General features: G+C 47.9%; 1 protein-coding gene across 1 annotated transcript in view; it reads right to left on the bottom strand.

Moving 5' to 3' along the window:
- COL26A1 (collagen type XXVI alpha 1 chain) overlaps positions 1-16,918 on the bottom strand; it is a 164,178-nt gene that overhangs the window by 114,638 nt on the left and 32,622 nt on the right. The window contains exon 2 of the mRNA XM_055408941.2: positions 6,867-6,989. Within this exon, the coding sequence (XP_055264916.2) occupies positions 6,867-6,989 (123 nt within the window). The remainder of the gene's footprint in view (positions 1-6,866; positions 6,990-16,918) is intronic.

Here is a 16,918-nt window from a genome sequence, read left to right as displayed (position 1 = left end):
TCTCATTTCATCCTCCCGACATCACATCATTGACTCGGTGACGTTTCTTGAGCCCCTGAATGCCAGGCACTGGGAGCCTACAGGGACTGAGACAGCCTCTTCTCCTGTGGCTCCCAGGCTGGTAGGCCAGGCAGACGATGACCAGAGGATGAACGACCGCGGAATGAATGCTGTGGGTCAGAGAGCAGCAAATGCTAAGAATGAGATTAAGTGGGATAAAGGGCTGGAGAGTTATGGGGAGAGAGAGAGAAGAGAGACCCTGGAACAGAGGACGGAATCCCGTAAGGCAATCCAGCGTTTCCAGCTGCTCCAGAGTGAAAACAGTCCAGGCAAAAGGATGGCAAAGGTGATGCCCCGGGGAGAGTCGGAGCCTCCAGGACAGCCTGGTCCATGTGCCCAGAGCCCAGGGAGCAAGACCATTCGTGGGGTCAGGAAGAGAATGGTCAGCCAGAGAGACAGATGGGCTTTTAAGTGAGATGGAAGCTCCTGGAAGATTTGGAGGAGGGCCATGCCATGATCAGCCAGAAGAAGCTAGAAGGGGACCGGAGGGATGCAGGGACACAAGTGCGGTGGCTGCAACCAGGACGATGCCTCTTAGATGCAAAAACTGCAGAACTGGGACCTGAACGCAGGTTGCACTTGGTTCCCCAGGTCACCAGGCAGCGACCCGCCACCCCACCTGCCTGGCCAGCAGCCCGAGGTCACAGAGGGTGTGCACCCCAGTTCTAACTCAGACGTGAGTTACTGGCAAGGAAGAAAAGCGGGTTGACCCCTCCCTCTTTAACAAACAGTAACAGAAGTAGCCAGGACAATTACATCGGAAATGCAGTATTCCTTGAAAGAACGGGGATTGCGTTTTACTTCACAAAGCTCCTGCTGGCTGACGTTCTGAAGGCAGAGGGCAGGCTCGTGACAGACGCATGATTGAACATTCTGTTCTCGACTCCTGATGCCAGGGGGAGGGAGAGACCTCCCTGAAAGGCCTGTAAACACCCATTCCAAAGACAAGTCTCTGATGCTCCTGAACCATTGTTCCCATTATTTCTTCAGTCATAAAGCAAAGGGCCCTTGTGAAAATCAATGAACATTTGACATTTTTTCAGTTGAGGTCAGTGATTCAATACTTAGCTCATTTGGCTTTTCTTTAAGGTGCCTTACTGTATTTAGAAAATATAAAAACCTCAAGCTATAATTTTGACATTAAGAAAGCCAGCCCACTGCTCCCTTCCTTCCAAGGTTTTTCTAGTAAAGGGGATCCTGACAGTTCATTCTCTAAACCCAAATACAACACAATGGAGTAGGTGTGTGCCTGCATGCATGAACTGTTTTGCTCCACCTTCAGTGCTTTTGTGTTTTTCCAGATTTTCTGATGTATAGCCCACTAAGTGCTCAGTCATGTCTGATTCTTTGTGGCCCTATAGTCTGTAGCCCACCAGGCTCCTCTGTCTGTGGAATTTTCCAGGCAAGAAATACTGGAGTGGGTTGCCACGACCTCCTCCATGGGATCTTCCCGAGCCGGGGATTGAACCTTTGTTTCTTGGGTCTCCTGGGTTGGCAGGTGGATTCTTTACCCCCAGTGCCACTTGGCAAGCCCTTGTTTCCACCTTGGGAGCTGATCGTGGAGTGCACCCAACACATGGGACTGCAGTCAAAGCCCAATTTGGAAAAACAAAAATACAGCTGCTCATGTTTATGCCTCAACTCCAAAGGCATAGATATGAGTTTACTGAAGTCAAATCCTATGTCTTGTAAAGAGCAGTTTCCGAGCTTGGCTCCCTACTTGCACAAATCGAGACTGGTGGGATTGGAACTGTGAGCCAGGTATAGCCTCACTCCTCATGGCCTGAATTCCAGCCCCAAAGAGCAGCTCCCCTGGTGGAGCGGTCATTCCTCACACTGAGCAGGACCCGCACTGTCAGGGTCACTTATAGATCAGACTCCAAAGACCCTTCTTCTCAGAAGATGCTCCCAGGGTCAGGAGATGATGACCTGGTCCTCTGATGACCCCTGATGATGAGATAGGCAGAAGAGTCTTGGAATTCGAGTCCTGGGACATGAGGGAATGGGGAAAATGGGGTCTCTGTCCCCTCTGCTGAAAAGGAAAGGGAGTTAGGGGTAACTTCCCTGGTGGTCCAATGGGTAAGACTCTGTGCTCCCAATGCAAGGGCCCGGGTTTGATCCCTGGTCAGGGAACTGGATCCCACATGCCACAACCAAGACCCAGTGCAACCAAGTAAAGAAATAATAGTTTAAAAGAGGAAAGGGGGCCTAGCATCTTTTCTTCATTATCAATCCAGTGGTCATCCTCTAGCACAACATTTGAAAGTAGCCTTTTGCCTTCAATTTTTAATGGATGTATCCATTTACTTGGGCTTCCCAGGTGGCTCAGTGGTAAAGAATCCGCCTGCCAAGCAGCAGATGCAGGTTCGATCCTTGAGTCGGGAAGATTTCCCTGGAGAAGGAAATGGCTACCCACTCCAGCATTCTTGCCTGGGAAATCCCATGGACAGAGGAGCCTGGTGGGATACAGTCCGTGGGGTCACAAAGAGTTAGACATGACTGACTAAAGAGCAGCAGCAGAATCCATTTACTTAGCCATTCCTCCTGCAGAATGAGTATATCAAAACACTTGTATACAACGCAGACCCCCAACTAAAGAACCTCTACTACTAAAAAAAATGATGAAAATCAAAAATCGCTATTTGGCAAACACCATAATAATAATAGTGGCAAGCAAGAATCATCAATGGACGCTAAAATGACTGGGAGAAAGTAGGAGGAGGAATAGCATATTTGTCTAGACTCCAAATATCTCCCCACAATAAAAATGACAAAGGGAGAAATAATTACACAACAGTGGAGAAACCTGGCTAAGACACCACCTTAACCCAGTGATCAAAGTTAACATCAGCAGTATTGATTCTGTGTACCTCTTAATATGTGCCCCCAGAAAGGGACAACATGTCTTTCACAATCTCCTTCCCCAAAATGCATAATCTCCATCAAATAACTGGCTAGTACTTTCACCAGTGCTGAGGTCGTGAAAACCAAAGACCAAGAGAGGGCCCCAGACTGGAGGAGACTAAGGAGACAACTTAAATGTAAAATGGGGCAATACAACCAGAAAAATGATATGAGTAGGATGGTTGGTAAAATTTAAATGTCTTAGTTTAGAGCATTATATCACTGCTAATTTCCTGGCTTGGATAACCACACTATGGTTGTAGAAGACATTAACCTTAGGAAAATGCTATAGATTCAATGTCTGTGTTTTCCCAAACCCCCACCTCTAAATTCTTATGTTGAAACCTAATCCCCAGTGTGATGGTATTTGAAGGCGGGGTCTTCGGGAAGTGATTAGGTCATAAAGGTGGAGCTCTCATGAATGGGATTCAGTTCAGTTCAGTTCAGTCGCTCAGTCGTGTCTGACTCTTTGTGACCCCATGAATCACAGCACACCAGGCCTCCCTGTCCATCACCAATTCCCAGAGTTCACTCAAACTCATATCCATCGAGTCGGTGATGCCATCCAGCCATCTCATTCTCTGTCGTCCCTTCTCCTCCTGCCCCCAATCCTTCCCAGAATCAGAGTCTTTTCCAGTGAGTCAACTCGTCACATGAGGTGGCCAAAGTATTGGAGTTTCAGCTTTAGCATCAGTCCTTCCAATGAACACCCAGGATTGATCTCCTTTAGAATGGACTGGTTGGATCTCCTTGCAGTCCAAGGGACTCTCAAGAGTCTTCTCCAGCACCACAGTTCAAAAGCATAAATTCTTCGGCCATCAGCTTTCTTCACAGTCCAACTCTCACATCCATAAGTGACCACGGGAAAAACCATAGCCTTGACTAGACAGACCTTTGTTGACGAAGTAATGTCTCTGCTTTTTAATATACTATCTAGGTTGGTCATAACTTTCCTTCCAAGGAGTAAGCGTCTTTTAATTTCATGGCTGCAATCAGCATCCGCAGTGATTTTGGAGCCCAAAAAAACAAAGTCTGACACTGTTTCCACTGTTTCCCCATCTATTTCCCATGAAGTGATGGGACCAGATGCCATGATCTTTGTTTTCTGAATGTTGAGCTTCAAGCCAACCTTTTCACTCTCCTCTTTCACTTTCATCAAGAGGCTTTTGAGTTCCTCTTCACTTTCTGCCATAAGGATGGTGTCATCTGCATATCTGAGGTTATTGATATTTCTCCCGGCAATCTTGATTCCAGCTTGTGCTTCTTCCAGCCCAGCGTTCCTCATGATGTACTCTGCATATAAGTTAAATAAGCAGGGTGACAAGATACAACCTTGACGCACTCCTTTTCCTATTTGGAACCAGAGTGTTGTTCCATGTACAGTTCTGACTGTTGCTTCCTGACCTGCATACAGGTTCCTCAAGAGGCAGGTCAGGTGGTCTGGGATTCCCATCTCTTTCAGAATTTAAAGACCCCAGGGAAGATACATTGAGACAGGACTGTCTATGAACAAGGAAGAGAGCTCTCTCCAGAATCTGGCAGCACATTGACCTTAGACATTCAGCCTCCAGGACTGTGAGAAATGTGTTTGTCATTTAAGCCCCCCAGCCTATGGTGGTTTGATACAACAGCCCAAAATATGGACTAAGACAGGGAAAGAAAAGCTACACAGAAACTCTGTTTGCTAGTTTTTGCAATACTTATGTAATTATAAAATTAAAGTTTGAAAAAACACGTGTAAAATTGTTAAAATATACATATGATAATGTGATTGAACCATGGTCTGGAGTGGCTAAATTAGGAAACCACCTAAATATCCATCAATTGAGGGAATGGGAAATAAATGATAATGCTTTTCTACAGTGGAATACTACACAGCTGTTAAAAATGAGGTGTCTCTATGGGAATATATTGCAAATTATTTGCCTGGGGGAAAACCAAGTTATAGAACAAAATAACATCACTTAATATTTGTTTAAGAAAATATGTTTCCAATCAGGGACCAAGAGAATAGATTGGTAGGAGCCAAGGGTGGGGGGCCTTGGGAGTTAGGGATTAGCAGCTGCAAACTGGAATATACAGAAAGGAAAAACAACAAGGTTCAACTGTTTAGCATAGGGAACTATATTCAATATCCTGTGATAAACCAAAATGGAAAAGAATATGAAAAAGAATATATATATACGTATATGTACAACTGAGTCACTTTGCTCCACAGCAGTAATGAACACACTGTAATTCAACTATACTTCAATAAAACATAAATTAAAAAAGAAAAAGAAAATATATTTAAATATATACATATATGTGGAGAAAAAATCTGGAATGACATTTTAACAATGGGATTATGGAAGTGACACTGGAAGAGGAGAGAATGTTCATTTTTTACTTTACTCAGTTATTACCAAACGTTTGAACTTCTTTTTAGCAGTAAGGATATATCACTATCTTCATAATAAAAACAAACAATAATAATTCTGGCCTAGGAGCATACTCCTGTGGGTCCCACCAATTCATGCTGCAGGCTGATTCTGGGGTCAGCTCCATGCTGAGCCCTATAGTGGGCAGCACTGTGTGGGCACAGGCCCCAACTCAGGGGCTCACTCTTCATCTTTGATGATGAAAACATATTCAACTCATGATGACCCTGTGATGGTTAATTTTATGTGTCAGCTTGGTCGAGCCACAGCTCTTTGGTCAAATACAAATGGATGTTGCCATGAACGTATTTCTTTAGATGAGATTAACACTGAGGGAGTAAACTTTGAGTAAAGCAGATTACCCCCCCCATAACATGGTGGGCCTCATTCAATCAGGTGAAGGCCTTCAGAAAAAGACTGCCCTCCCCTGAAGAAGATGAAATTCTGCCAGCGGATTGCCTTCTGACCTCAGATGCAACAGCAATTCTTCCCTGGGTCTCTGGAGCCTATCCTGCAGCTTTTGGAGGTGCTAATCCCCACCACCACATGAGCCAATTGCTTAAAAATCTGTCCATCTCCCATATATATTTACTACCACACACTACTGGTTTTGCTTCTCTGAAGAACCTTGCCTAAAACAGACCCCCCACGCAAATGTCCTCTTGGTGGAGGGCACAAAGTGTTCTCTTAACACAGAAGGGAGAGGAATTTGGAGTTTGAAGGTGGTCCCAGGCAGAAGATGAGGAAGGGTCTTTGAAACAGAAACCTAGCGCTGGAGAGAAGTAGGGGTGAGAGGGTAAGGAGTCCAGTTCCTGGAGCTGGAGCAAGATCTGAAGGGGTAGAGGACAAGGAGGCAGGCAAGGCTGGGTCTCAGTCCCTGGATGTCTAGCCACCCATTTAGACCTCTCTCTGTGAATGCCGAGGAGCTCCTGAGAACTGGGAGTGGAGGACACTGGAGATGGGAGCAAGGCTGTGGAGGGGGGCGGGGCTTGAGGGGCGGGGCCATAAAGGGGCAGGGCTGTGGTGGGTGGGGCTGAGTGGAGGCGGGTCTTCGGTGGGTGTGGCTTGAAAGGGGCGGGGCTGTGTTGTGGTGGGACTTGAGGGTGGGGTTGTAAGGTGGGCGGGGCTAGTGGTAGGTGGGGCTGTAAGGGGTGGGGCTTGAGGTGGGCAGCTCTTGAGAAGAGGGGTGTGTGTGTGTGTGTGCCTGTGTGCGTGTGTGCGTGTGTGTGTGATTGGCCTCGCCTGGCCCTTTTGCTCATCAAATATCCACTGGATTATAAGGATCTTTCAGCTGGGGAGCAAGTCCCTTTCAACTTTGCACACACATTGTCCCCATATCCCATACACAAATGGTGCTACATAAATGCGTGCCCGACTCTGTTTCCAGGCGTCAGCCCTCCTACCCCAGCAGCTCTGCTAGAGCTGGGTTCACCCAGAGGAAGTAAAAGGAAAGGCAGAGCTGGCCAGCCCTGCGGCCGTTACCTCACGAGGTTGGCGCAGGGCCCGGGCCACCGGCAGCTCTGGTACACGCGCTGGACCACCGTCTCCGAGCCGTTCTGCACCTGGCAGGACACCGTCCGTGTCACCGTGTGATGGCACCAGTGCCTGTGGGGAGAGCAACAGTCACATCAGTCCCGCCTGTTCCTGAGGCATCTGACTGTGGATCAAAAGGCGATCCGAGGCCAAAAGGGGCCCCTCCACATGCCTGCAGGGCCACTGCTGCTGGGCAAGGGGCCCACTGAGACCCTCTGCCCCGGTCAAAGGGAGACAGTAGCCACACCCCGTAACCATCAAGCCCCCCACATCATTCCATTCTTCCAACAACTCCGTGTGAAATCAGGATGGGGCTGTACCCCTGCCAGGAAATCCCCCTCTGGACGGGAAGACTGTCGGGGAGATGATGAGAACTCACCGGAACGCGGGGCCATACGGACAACCATGGGGTGAGCATGGGGCTGTGAAACTGTGGGAACCCGGCAGGGCCCCCGACCAGGCCCTAAGAAAGGGCTCCAGCTGAGAACTGAAAGATCAGAGTCAGCCAGCCCTACGTGTGGGGGCAAAGAGTGCAGACAGTCCGCAGAAGGGACAACAAGCAGAGTGAGCAAAGGCGAAGAGCTGAGACAGACCGTCGTGGGTTCAGAGACCTGCCTGCGGCCAGAAGACCGCAGGAAGGGGAGGAGCCAGGAGACAGGAAGAGGCCTGGAACCTGCCAGGCTAGAAGTGGGTCTCATGCTGACTTTGGTGGGGGCCACTGAAAGACTCTCAGCTGTGGGCAATGACTCAGATGGCTCTGATTTTAGAAAAGCTCCTCTGGTGCAGTGTGTAAGAGCTGAGGAGGCCTGAGCTGGGACCCGGGGCTGGCGGGGGGGTGGGGGGGTGGGGGCGGGGGTGCAGAACATGTGCAAGCAATATGGTGATTGGATCAAGATGGCAGACACCTCCCCCCTCCCATCTCCAGATCCTAGAAATTGAAAATCTAAAAGTAAGTCCCCCATGAAATCATCAAGATGGTGGCAGAGGAGATCCCTTACTCAATACCGCCCAGTAACAATAATTTGGCAGTTGTCCTCAGACAAAAATGCCTTTGTGGGAGCTTTGGGATTTTTGCAAACTATTTATTTGATAAGGACTGATATCAAAATATATAAGGAACTCATAAAACTCAATAGCAAAAATTAATAATAATCCAATAAAATATGGCCAAAGAATATGAATAGACATTTTCCTAAAGAATACATGTAGAATACCTACAGGTGGCCAACAGACACATGAAAAGGTACTCAACATCAGTGTGTGAAAGTCTCTCAGTCATGTCCCACTCTTTGTGAAACAACCCCATGGACTATACTGTCCATGGAATTCTCCAGGGAAGAATACTGGAGTCGGTAGCAGTTCCCTTCTCCAGGGGATCATCCCAACCCAGGTCTCCTGCATTGCAGGCAGATTCTTTACCGAGTAAGCCACCAGGGAAATCAAACAACACTGGAGTGGGTGTCCTATCCCTTTGCCAAGGTATCTTCCCAACCCAGGAATCGAACTGGGGTCTCCTGCATTGCAGCAGATTCTTTACCAGCTGAGTTACCAGGGAAGCCTCATCAGGGAAATGCAAAATCAAAATAAGATATCACCTCACACCTGTTAGGATGGCTGTTATCAAAAAGACATGAGACAACACGGGTTGTTGAAGGTGGAGAAAAAAGGGAACCATGGTACAGTATTGGTAGGAAGGTAAACTGGTGCACCCATTATGGTAGGTTCCTCAAAAAAATTAAAAATCAAATTATTATATGATCCAGGAATCTCACTTCTGGTTTATCTATCCAAAGGAAACAAAATCAGTATCCCAAAGAAATATCTGCACCTCCATGTTCATTGCAGCATTATTCACAATAGCCAAGATGGAAACAACCTAAGTGTCTATCGACAGATAAATGGATAAAGAAAATGCAGTGTATATATACAATGGAATGCAATTATTCAACCATAAAAAAGAAAGGAAGCCTTACCATTTGTGACAACATGGATGAATCTAGAGGACATTATGCTAAGGGTATAAGTCAGACAGAGAAAGACAAATCTGTATGATCTCATAAGAATCTGAAAATGTCAAACTTGTAGAACCAGAGAGTGGAAGAGTGGTTGTCAGGGGAGAGGGGGATGGGAGAGATGGGGAGGTGGTGAAAGGATACAAAATTCCAGTTAAAGATGAATAAGTTCTGGGGATCTAATGTACAGTTCAGATCTACAGGGTGATTATGGTTCATAACACCATACTGTACACTTGAAATTTGCTCAGTGTTCTTATACACATAAACAAGTGAAATGATAGATGTGTTAATAATCCATGGTAATCATTTCACAGTGTATATGCAATTAAATCATCACATTGTAAACCGAAAAAAATCAAGTTGTACAATCTAAATAAACACTTCTTAAATTTGTCAATCAGAATTCAATAAAGCAGATAATACAAATAAAAAAAGTCCCTAGGAGCACTGGAAAACAAAAAGCAGTGGGACAGGTACTTTGAGGAATTTGAGGAGCTAAAAGCACCTGGGACTTAATTGAAGGAGGAAGCACAGTCCAAAACACACAGGGAAGACGGGGTTCAAGGTGGGCGCTGTAGGAGCAGCGAATGGGGCTGATGGGACAGGGGAGGGGCGCAGAGGTGACTGTCAGAGGACAGACAGGAGCCAGACAGATAGGACCAGGATTCCTGTCCTTGCTGGTGTCAAGGATCAGGCATTGGTTTCATACAGATGAAGTAAGTTAGAGAAAAACAAATATGTATATTAATACATATATGTGGAATCTAGAAAAATGGTATATAGATGATCTTATTTGCAAAGCAGATAAAGAGACACAGACATGGAGAAGAAATATACGGATACCTGCTGCTGCTGCTGCTGCTGCTAAGTCACTTCAGTCGTGTCCGACTCTGTGTGACCCCATAGACAGAAGCCCACCAGGCTCCCCCATCCCTGGGATTCTCCAGGCAAGAACACTGGAGTGGGTTGCCATTTCCTTCTCCAATGTGTGAAAGTGAAAAGTGAAAGTGAAGTCGCTTAGTTGTGTCCGACCCTTAGCGACCCCATGGACTGCAGCCTACCAGGCTCCTCCATCCATGGGATTTTCTAGGCAAGAGTACTGGAGTGGCTTGCCATTGCCTTCTCCGATATGGATACCTACTCACTGGTAAAGACTCTGATGCTGGGAAAGGTTGGGGGCGGGAGGAGAAGGGGACGACTGAGAATGAGATGGCTAGATGACTCATGTCCGACTCTGTGGACATGAGTTTGAGTGAACTCCGGGAGTTGGTGATGGACAGGGAGGCCTGGCGTGCTGTGATTCATGGGGTCGCGGAGAGTCGGACACGACTGAGCGACTGAACTGAACTGAACTGAACCGGGGGGGAAGTGGGGGGCGGCGGGGGGGAGGAATTGGGACATTGGAATTGACACAAATACACTATTGCTACTATGTATAAAACAGATAACTAATGAAAATGTACTGTACAGCACAGGGAACTCTAACACACTGTGGTGACCTGAATGGGAAGGAACTCCAAAAAGGAGGGGATATTTGTATAAATATGGCTGATTCATTTTGCTGTACAGTAGGAACTAACACAACATTGTAAAGCAATACTTCAATAAAAAATTAATTTAAAAAAAAGAATCAGGCATTGAACTCTCCTGTTTCATGGCAGGTGTGATCAGAACAGGTGCCTCAAAGGCAGATCACCTCCAGGAAGATCACCTCTCAAGGTCAGACAGCTGAATTGTTGAACATTCTTTATCCTCTACCTATTTCACCAATCCACCAAGAGGCAAAGCAGCAATGAACAGAGAAACAGAAACAGCTAATGGAAAGCCCCAAATGCCAAGAATTTCAAACTATTTAAGAAAAAAAGGTCAATACCCTGAAAGGCACTGACTCAACAGAGAATAAATCACGATTCAAGAAAAAACAATCAATGAAGCAATTGGAGATGCTTCCTTACAGAGATGGTTGTCTCCAGTGTAATTAATGTCCTCAAGGAGACATAATTTTTCACACATAAGAAATGAAATGAAGTGAAAAAGTTATATACCTTGGAAATGAAATAGGACTGGGAAACGAAAAAAGGCTCAACAGATGGGCTGAAAATTCAGAGCAGACAAATTAAGGAATGAGCTGATGAGTGGATAATGTGAGCCATGACCTCTCCAAGGATGCACTGCAAAGGGACACAGAGATGGAAAATGTGTGAGCAAAGGTGAGGTACCCAGAGGACGGACCAAGTTCCAACACACATCTATTAGGGGAGACCTGAGAGAGCACAGGAATGTATAGACTTGAAGCAATAATAAAGAATATTTCCCAGAGCTGAGGAAAGACATGAATTCTTTTGCGTGTGTGTGTGAATAATTTTTTCATTTTTAAAGATTTTTATTGAAGTACAGTTGATTTATAATGTTTCAGGTGTACATTTATAATGTACATTTATAATGTTTCAGGTGTACAAGTGATTCAGTATTTTATATATATATATATATATATATACATATACATATATTCTTTTTCAGATTCTTTTCCATTATAGATCATTACAAGATATTGAATATAGTTCCCTGTGCTATACAGTAGGTCTTTATTGTTTAGTTCTTTTAAGTATAGTAGTATGTATCTGTTAATTCCAGATTCCTAATTTATCCCCCTCCCAACTTTCCCCTTTGATAACCACAAGTTTGTTTTCTCTCTGTGAGTCTATTACTGTTTTGTTAAGAAGTTCGTTTGTATATTTTCAGATTCTACGTATGAGTGATATCCTATGATATTTGTAAGACATGAGTTCTTAATTCGAAAGGGCCCACTGGGTGCTAAGCAAGACGGAAGAAGAAATGAATGAAAATAGAGTACGTGCAAAAGTGAATCAACAAAGTCAAACACAGGCTTTTAAAAAATCAAATAGACAAAATTTAGATAATTAGCACTGAGAAACAACGAAATACACAAGTAGACATTGAGAACAAGAAAAAAATTCCATATAGAGATTAGACATTGTAAATATTGTATCTGATCATAACATCAAAATTTTTCAAAATCTCAACAACTGGACAATTTTCTAGGAAAATATATTGACACCATCAAAAATACCATGAAAGAACATGAAAAAGCAGTCAAAAGTCGATCCCTTTCCCCAAAGGCACCAAGCAACCTGGTTCTGCCACCAGTCTGCTGCGTGACTTGAAGCAAGCCTCAGTGAAATAGAAAAGTCTACCTCTCAAGGTTATTGTGAGGATTAAATGAGCAGGTCCAGGCTACTGGTGTGTGAACGACATGGCACTACCTACACCAAGGTGTCATGACTGATTTGCTGGCCACTTGAACCCCACAATGTTCATAAAAGTGTAAGAATTGTCCTTCCTATTTTTACAGATGGGAAAATAAGTAGTGGGAGATGAATTCCCACTGCCCATGACTCAAATTGGAGGCCGAGTTAGGAAGGGAATCCAGCTCTCCTGCCCAGGGTTGTACCTACACAGTACAAACCACTGTCTCTGCCGGTTACTCAGGGAAACCGGGTCTGGACCCTTCCTCCATCTCTACCAGGGAGCATCAGCAAGAATCTCGAGGGTTGAACTGCTGCCCAATCCAAGGACCATGCTCCACCCTGAGAGTTGCCCCTGGTGATGTGGAACAAAGTCCAGCCACTTCTGGGTCAGCGCTTTCTACAGGGAAATGAGCTATGAATTGGAAAACATTTTCAAATGCCTCGATTCATCATCTCCAGACATTTGATCTTTTAATGGGCTGTAAATGGCTTCCCAAAATCAAAACCTGGCCAAAAACAACCAGGAAGGCAGGCAGAGACAAGGAAGGAGGGCTCCGGGTCTTTTCAGATGGAATTCTAAACCCTGTTCATCTCCAGGCTCCCAAGGTTCTGGGGAATCTTGGGAGGAGACACTCTGCCCTCACATGGGGTCCCCCTTAGGATCCCCAGGTCCCAAGTATCACACCTATGTCTCCTGTTTGCTGGGTGGCATCGCACCACCGCCCACCTTCACCCCCACCCCTGACCATGATGAGTGAATGATGGTGGGCTAACAAGGCTGTACCGGCTACAGAATGACTCCACCCAGAGACCAGCTTGAGAGCGGAAGTACCACTCGTGACTGCCCCAGAAGGACTGACCCGGGGCACAGAATTTGGGAGTAGCAGGGCTGGTCTTCAAACTGCCTAGGAAGTGAGGATGGCCTCAGCAGCCCCCATTATTTGGGGACATCATCTCAGCAATATCCGTTCATCATTGCCATCCACCCTCCAGTTGAGCTTTCATGGAGAGTCCAGGAAGGGAAACTGACTCCCAGCTTTGGGGACAAATCTGCTGTCCTCCAGGCTTGTTTCCTTAGGAGGAGAGGCCCAGGGCAACAGTCTGTAGGATCGCACAAAGTAGGACATGACTGAAGCAAATTAGCACACGCACGCGCACACACACCCATACACACCCCACCTCTGATGTGTGTTAGTCTCTCAGTCGCGTCCAACTCTTTGTGACCCCGTGGACTGTAGCCCACCAGGCTCCTCTGTCCATGGGGATTCTCCAGGCAAGAATACTGGAGTGGGTTGCCATGTCCTCCTCCAGGGGATCTTCCCAACCCAGAGATTGAACCCAGGTCTCCCGCATTGCAGGAGGATTCTTTACCATCTGCGCCACCAGGGAAGCCCAATCTATCCCTGACGGAGAAGAGCAATTGACTTGGCCCTGCTCCACCTGGCCCCCAGAGGGGCTGCTCCCAAGCAGCTTGCACCACGCTAAGTGTCTGGCTCTCTGATTTGGTGAATCATGAAATCCTTCGTTGAGTCCTTTGGGAAAAACCAGTGCTAAGTGGCTTTAGGAAACCATGTCACGATGAAACGGAGAGGTCTTTAGAACACCCCCAGCCCATGCCCTCCTCTTAACGGGACTAACCAACCCGTCTCTGACGCTGTTTTACCCGGGAGATGCCACTGCAGCAGTCCTCCCCGCCTTAGCCCTGGGACCCCCTCCCCGAGCGACCTCTGAGCCCCAGTCCTGTCTGAGCTTTGCTTTGGGACCTGATCTCGCCTCCCCCACCGACCCCTGAGCCTGACCCAAGCCTGGGGGCATTGACAGTGCCCTCCTTCCCACAAGGACCACACAGTCTGCCCCCACGCCCCTGCCCCACGCTCTACCCCATCCCCATGTGGCATCACCTCAATGCTTCCTCTTGAGCCCCCAACATATGTGCCCCACTTGCACGGACACACCTCGTCACAGCCCATGGAGCACCTCAAGATACACCACTGCAATCCGTCCACAGCTGAGGCCATCGCCCTCCAACCCCTTTTTGCTCCATCTTGGTGACCAGCTGCACTAAACTTCCAGTCCCCTGACCGAGAATCCCCAGGGGGAAGGTGCCCCACCCCACCTTCTCTTTCCCTCATGCTCCATGGCTGACCAGCCCCACATCAGGAGAGTCCTGCCTGCACCCCGGCCCTGGGCCCAGGGTCCCGATTCCCACAGTCCAGCCCCTGCTGGTCTGCCAGTCTCCCTGCAGTCTCCGCAAGGTGCCACCAGAGGGCGCTCCCTAAATCACAAATCTGGCCCAGTCACCTCCTCCCTGGAAACCCTTTCTTAGCTCCCCACCCTCACGGTTCCCACCCACCTCCCCCATGTTACCTCCAACCACGCTCCATCTTGCCACTTACCCTGTCACTCCGGCCTCCCTGGCATGCCATCCCACCTTCTTTCACTCAGCCAACTCTTACCCTACCAGCCTGCACTCAGGCTCCATCCCCTCGGGGAAGCCCTCTCCCATCCTCTGCCCCACAGGGCCCCCTGCACGCCTCTATCTTAGCCTTCACTGTACCTGAGGACCACAGGCTCCCAAGGACAGCGGGCTCAAGGCAGGCCCTGTAAAGGTGACCTCATCTATGTGACTCCAAGCCCCACATCCCAGAGGGACCATTTCCCATCCACATTCACTCACCCTTACCAAAAACTGCTTCTCCGGCTCAGCCCTGTGGGGTCTGCTCCCGTAGCTGCAGCCACCCACCTCGAGGCTGGGGGTGTCCTGTTTCAGGCCCTTCTCCACCTGGCCCTCATTGTTCTAATTACCCAACCATCCCCTGCCTGATCAATTCCAGGGGCGACCAATTCTGGGGGGCAGGGTTGCCTGCCAGCTGGGCTCAAGAAACTCTGTGAGAACTGAAGTTTGTAACCTGAAGGCCATGGCCAGATGGATGGGTGATTCGGATGATGCTGAGGCCACACTCGTGACACAGAGCCCACAGGGCCTGGACTGGTCCCCAGAGAGTTGCGGGCAGACGAGCCAGCTCCCAGCCCCTCCCAGGGGCAGAAAGAACAACTCTGGCCCAAACAGAGTCAGCCCATGGGTCCTGAGCACACAGAGACCTTCTCCTGCAGACAGAGTCAGGCCCAGCCCCTCAAGACTGGTTTCATGGTTGACAAAGCAGTTTCACACACTGTTGAAGGCTGACTTGTATCCCCACAAATTCACATGCTGAAACCCTAACCCTAGTTACCTCAAAATCTGACTATTAGAGATATGATCTTTTAAAGAGATAATTACATTAAAGTGAGGTCCTTACATTGGGTTCTAATCCAATATGACCAGTGCCTTTATAAAAAGAGAAAATATGTGATATGAGCAGAGGGGGGCTTTGCTGGTGACTCAGATGGTCAAGAATCTGCCTGCAATGCAGGAGACCCAGGTTCGATCCCTGGGTCAGGAAGACCCCCTGGAGAAGGGAACGGCAACCCACTCCAGTGTTCTTGCCTGGAGAACCGCATGGACAGAGGGGCCTGGCGGGCTACAGTCCACAGGGTCTCAAAGAGTCGGACACGACTGTTGACTTTGATGAACAGAGGGAAGATGACTGAAGACACGGAGAAGGTGGCCATCTGCGAGGCCTCACGAGAAAGCACCTTTGCCAGCACCTTGATCTTGGACTTCCAGCTTCCAGGACCATAAGGAAAGTAATTTCTGTTTTAGCTGCCCCCGTGAGGTACTTAGTTATGGCCGTCCCGGTCAACTCACTCACGTACATGACCTTGTTCAACTTCTTTTGTTCAGCTTCTCAACAAGCCTTAGGAATTCTACCAAGAAGGAACCCAGACTGCAGGGGAGATTCAAGCTCACTCAGTGATAAGTGATCAGTGTAGGTTCTTTTTTTTTTTTTAATTGAAATATAATTAACCTACAATACTATGTGTTTCCGGCGTACAACAGAGTGGTTCAATACTTCTACACCTCACAAAATGATCACCATAAGTCTCATGACCATCTGTCACTATACAAAGTTTTCACGATATCACGGACTATACTCCCCGGACTATAATCCTATCCCGAGATTCATTTACTTTGTAACTGTAAGTTCATCCCTTTTATCTTGGGTCTTGAAGGGCAGCCTTATAACTCCAAATTTCATGCGGTATCCACATGGCCATGAAGGACAGCGGAGAGTTAGCAAATACCACCCTCAGGGGACCACCTCCCACGCCAAACAGCAGGCCAGCCCCCACCTCTCGTGTGAAACCATCGGGACAACTGCTGAGGCCGGTTCAGACCACAGCAGGACTCACGGGGTGGGCTCTGAGTGGGTCCTGTCCCCTGCCCTCTCCCCGCTGTGGTTACCTAATCAGGACCTCCTCACACAACCCTGGGTGGTCAGAACTTCTATCATGCCAGTTTTCCAGGTAAGGAAGCCAAGGCATATCCAAGGCCACCCAACAAGTCAACGGACAACCCAGATTCAAGCCCAGCCATTAGCCACCTGGCTACCCTGTTGGCTTGACCTGAAGCTCACCCTGAGAGCCTGGATCTCTGCATACAGGGGTCTGTCCACCTGGGGCAGTGCTGCCAGGAGGAGACGGGGCCACAGATCATGACAGACAGAGGCAGCAGGGTGGGCAGGGGGGGTGGTGGGCATAGTGCTGCTGATGGAAACTGCGGAAGCCCAGGAGTTGGCAGATGCAGAGGCCTGGGTCCTGGGAGGGAGTCAGGATC

Source organism: Moschus berezovskii, chromosome 27 (assembly GCF_049115385.1).
Source record: "Moschus berezovskii isolate FMDL1 chromosome 27, NW_MosBer_1.0, whole genome shotgun sequence".
In the NCBI taxonomy this organism is placed as follows: Eukaryota; Metazoa; Chordata; class Mammalia; order Artiodactyla; family Moschidae; genus Moschus; species Moschus berezovskii.
This window is presented reverse-complemented; position numbering and strand designations above follow the sequence as displayed.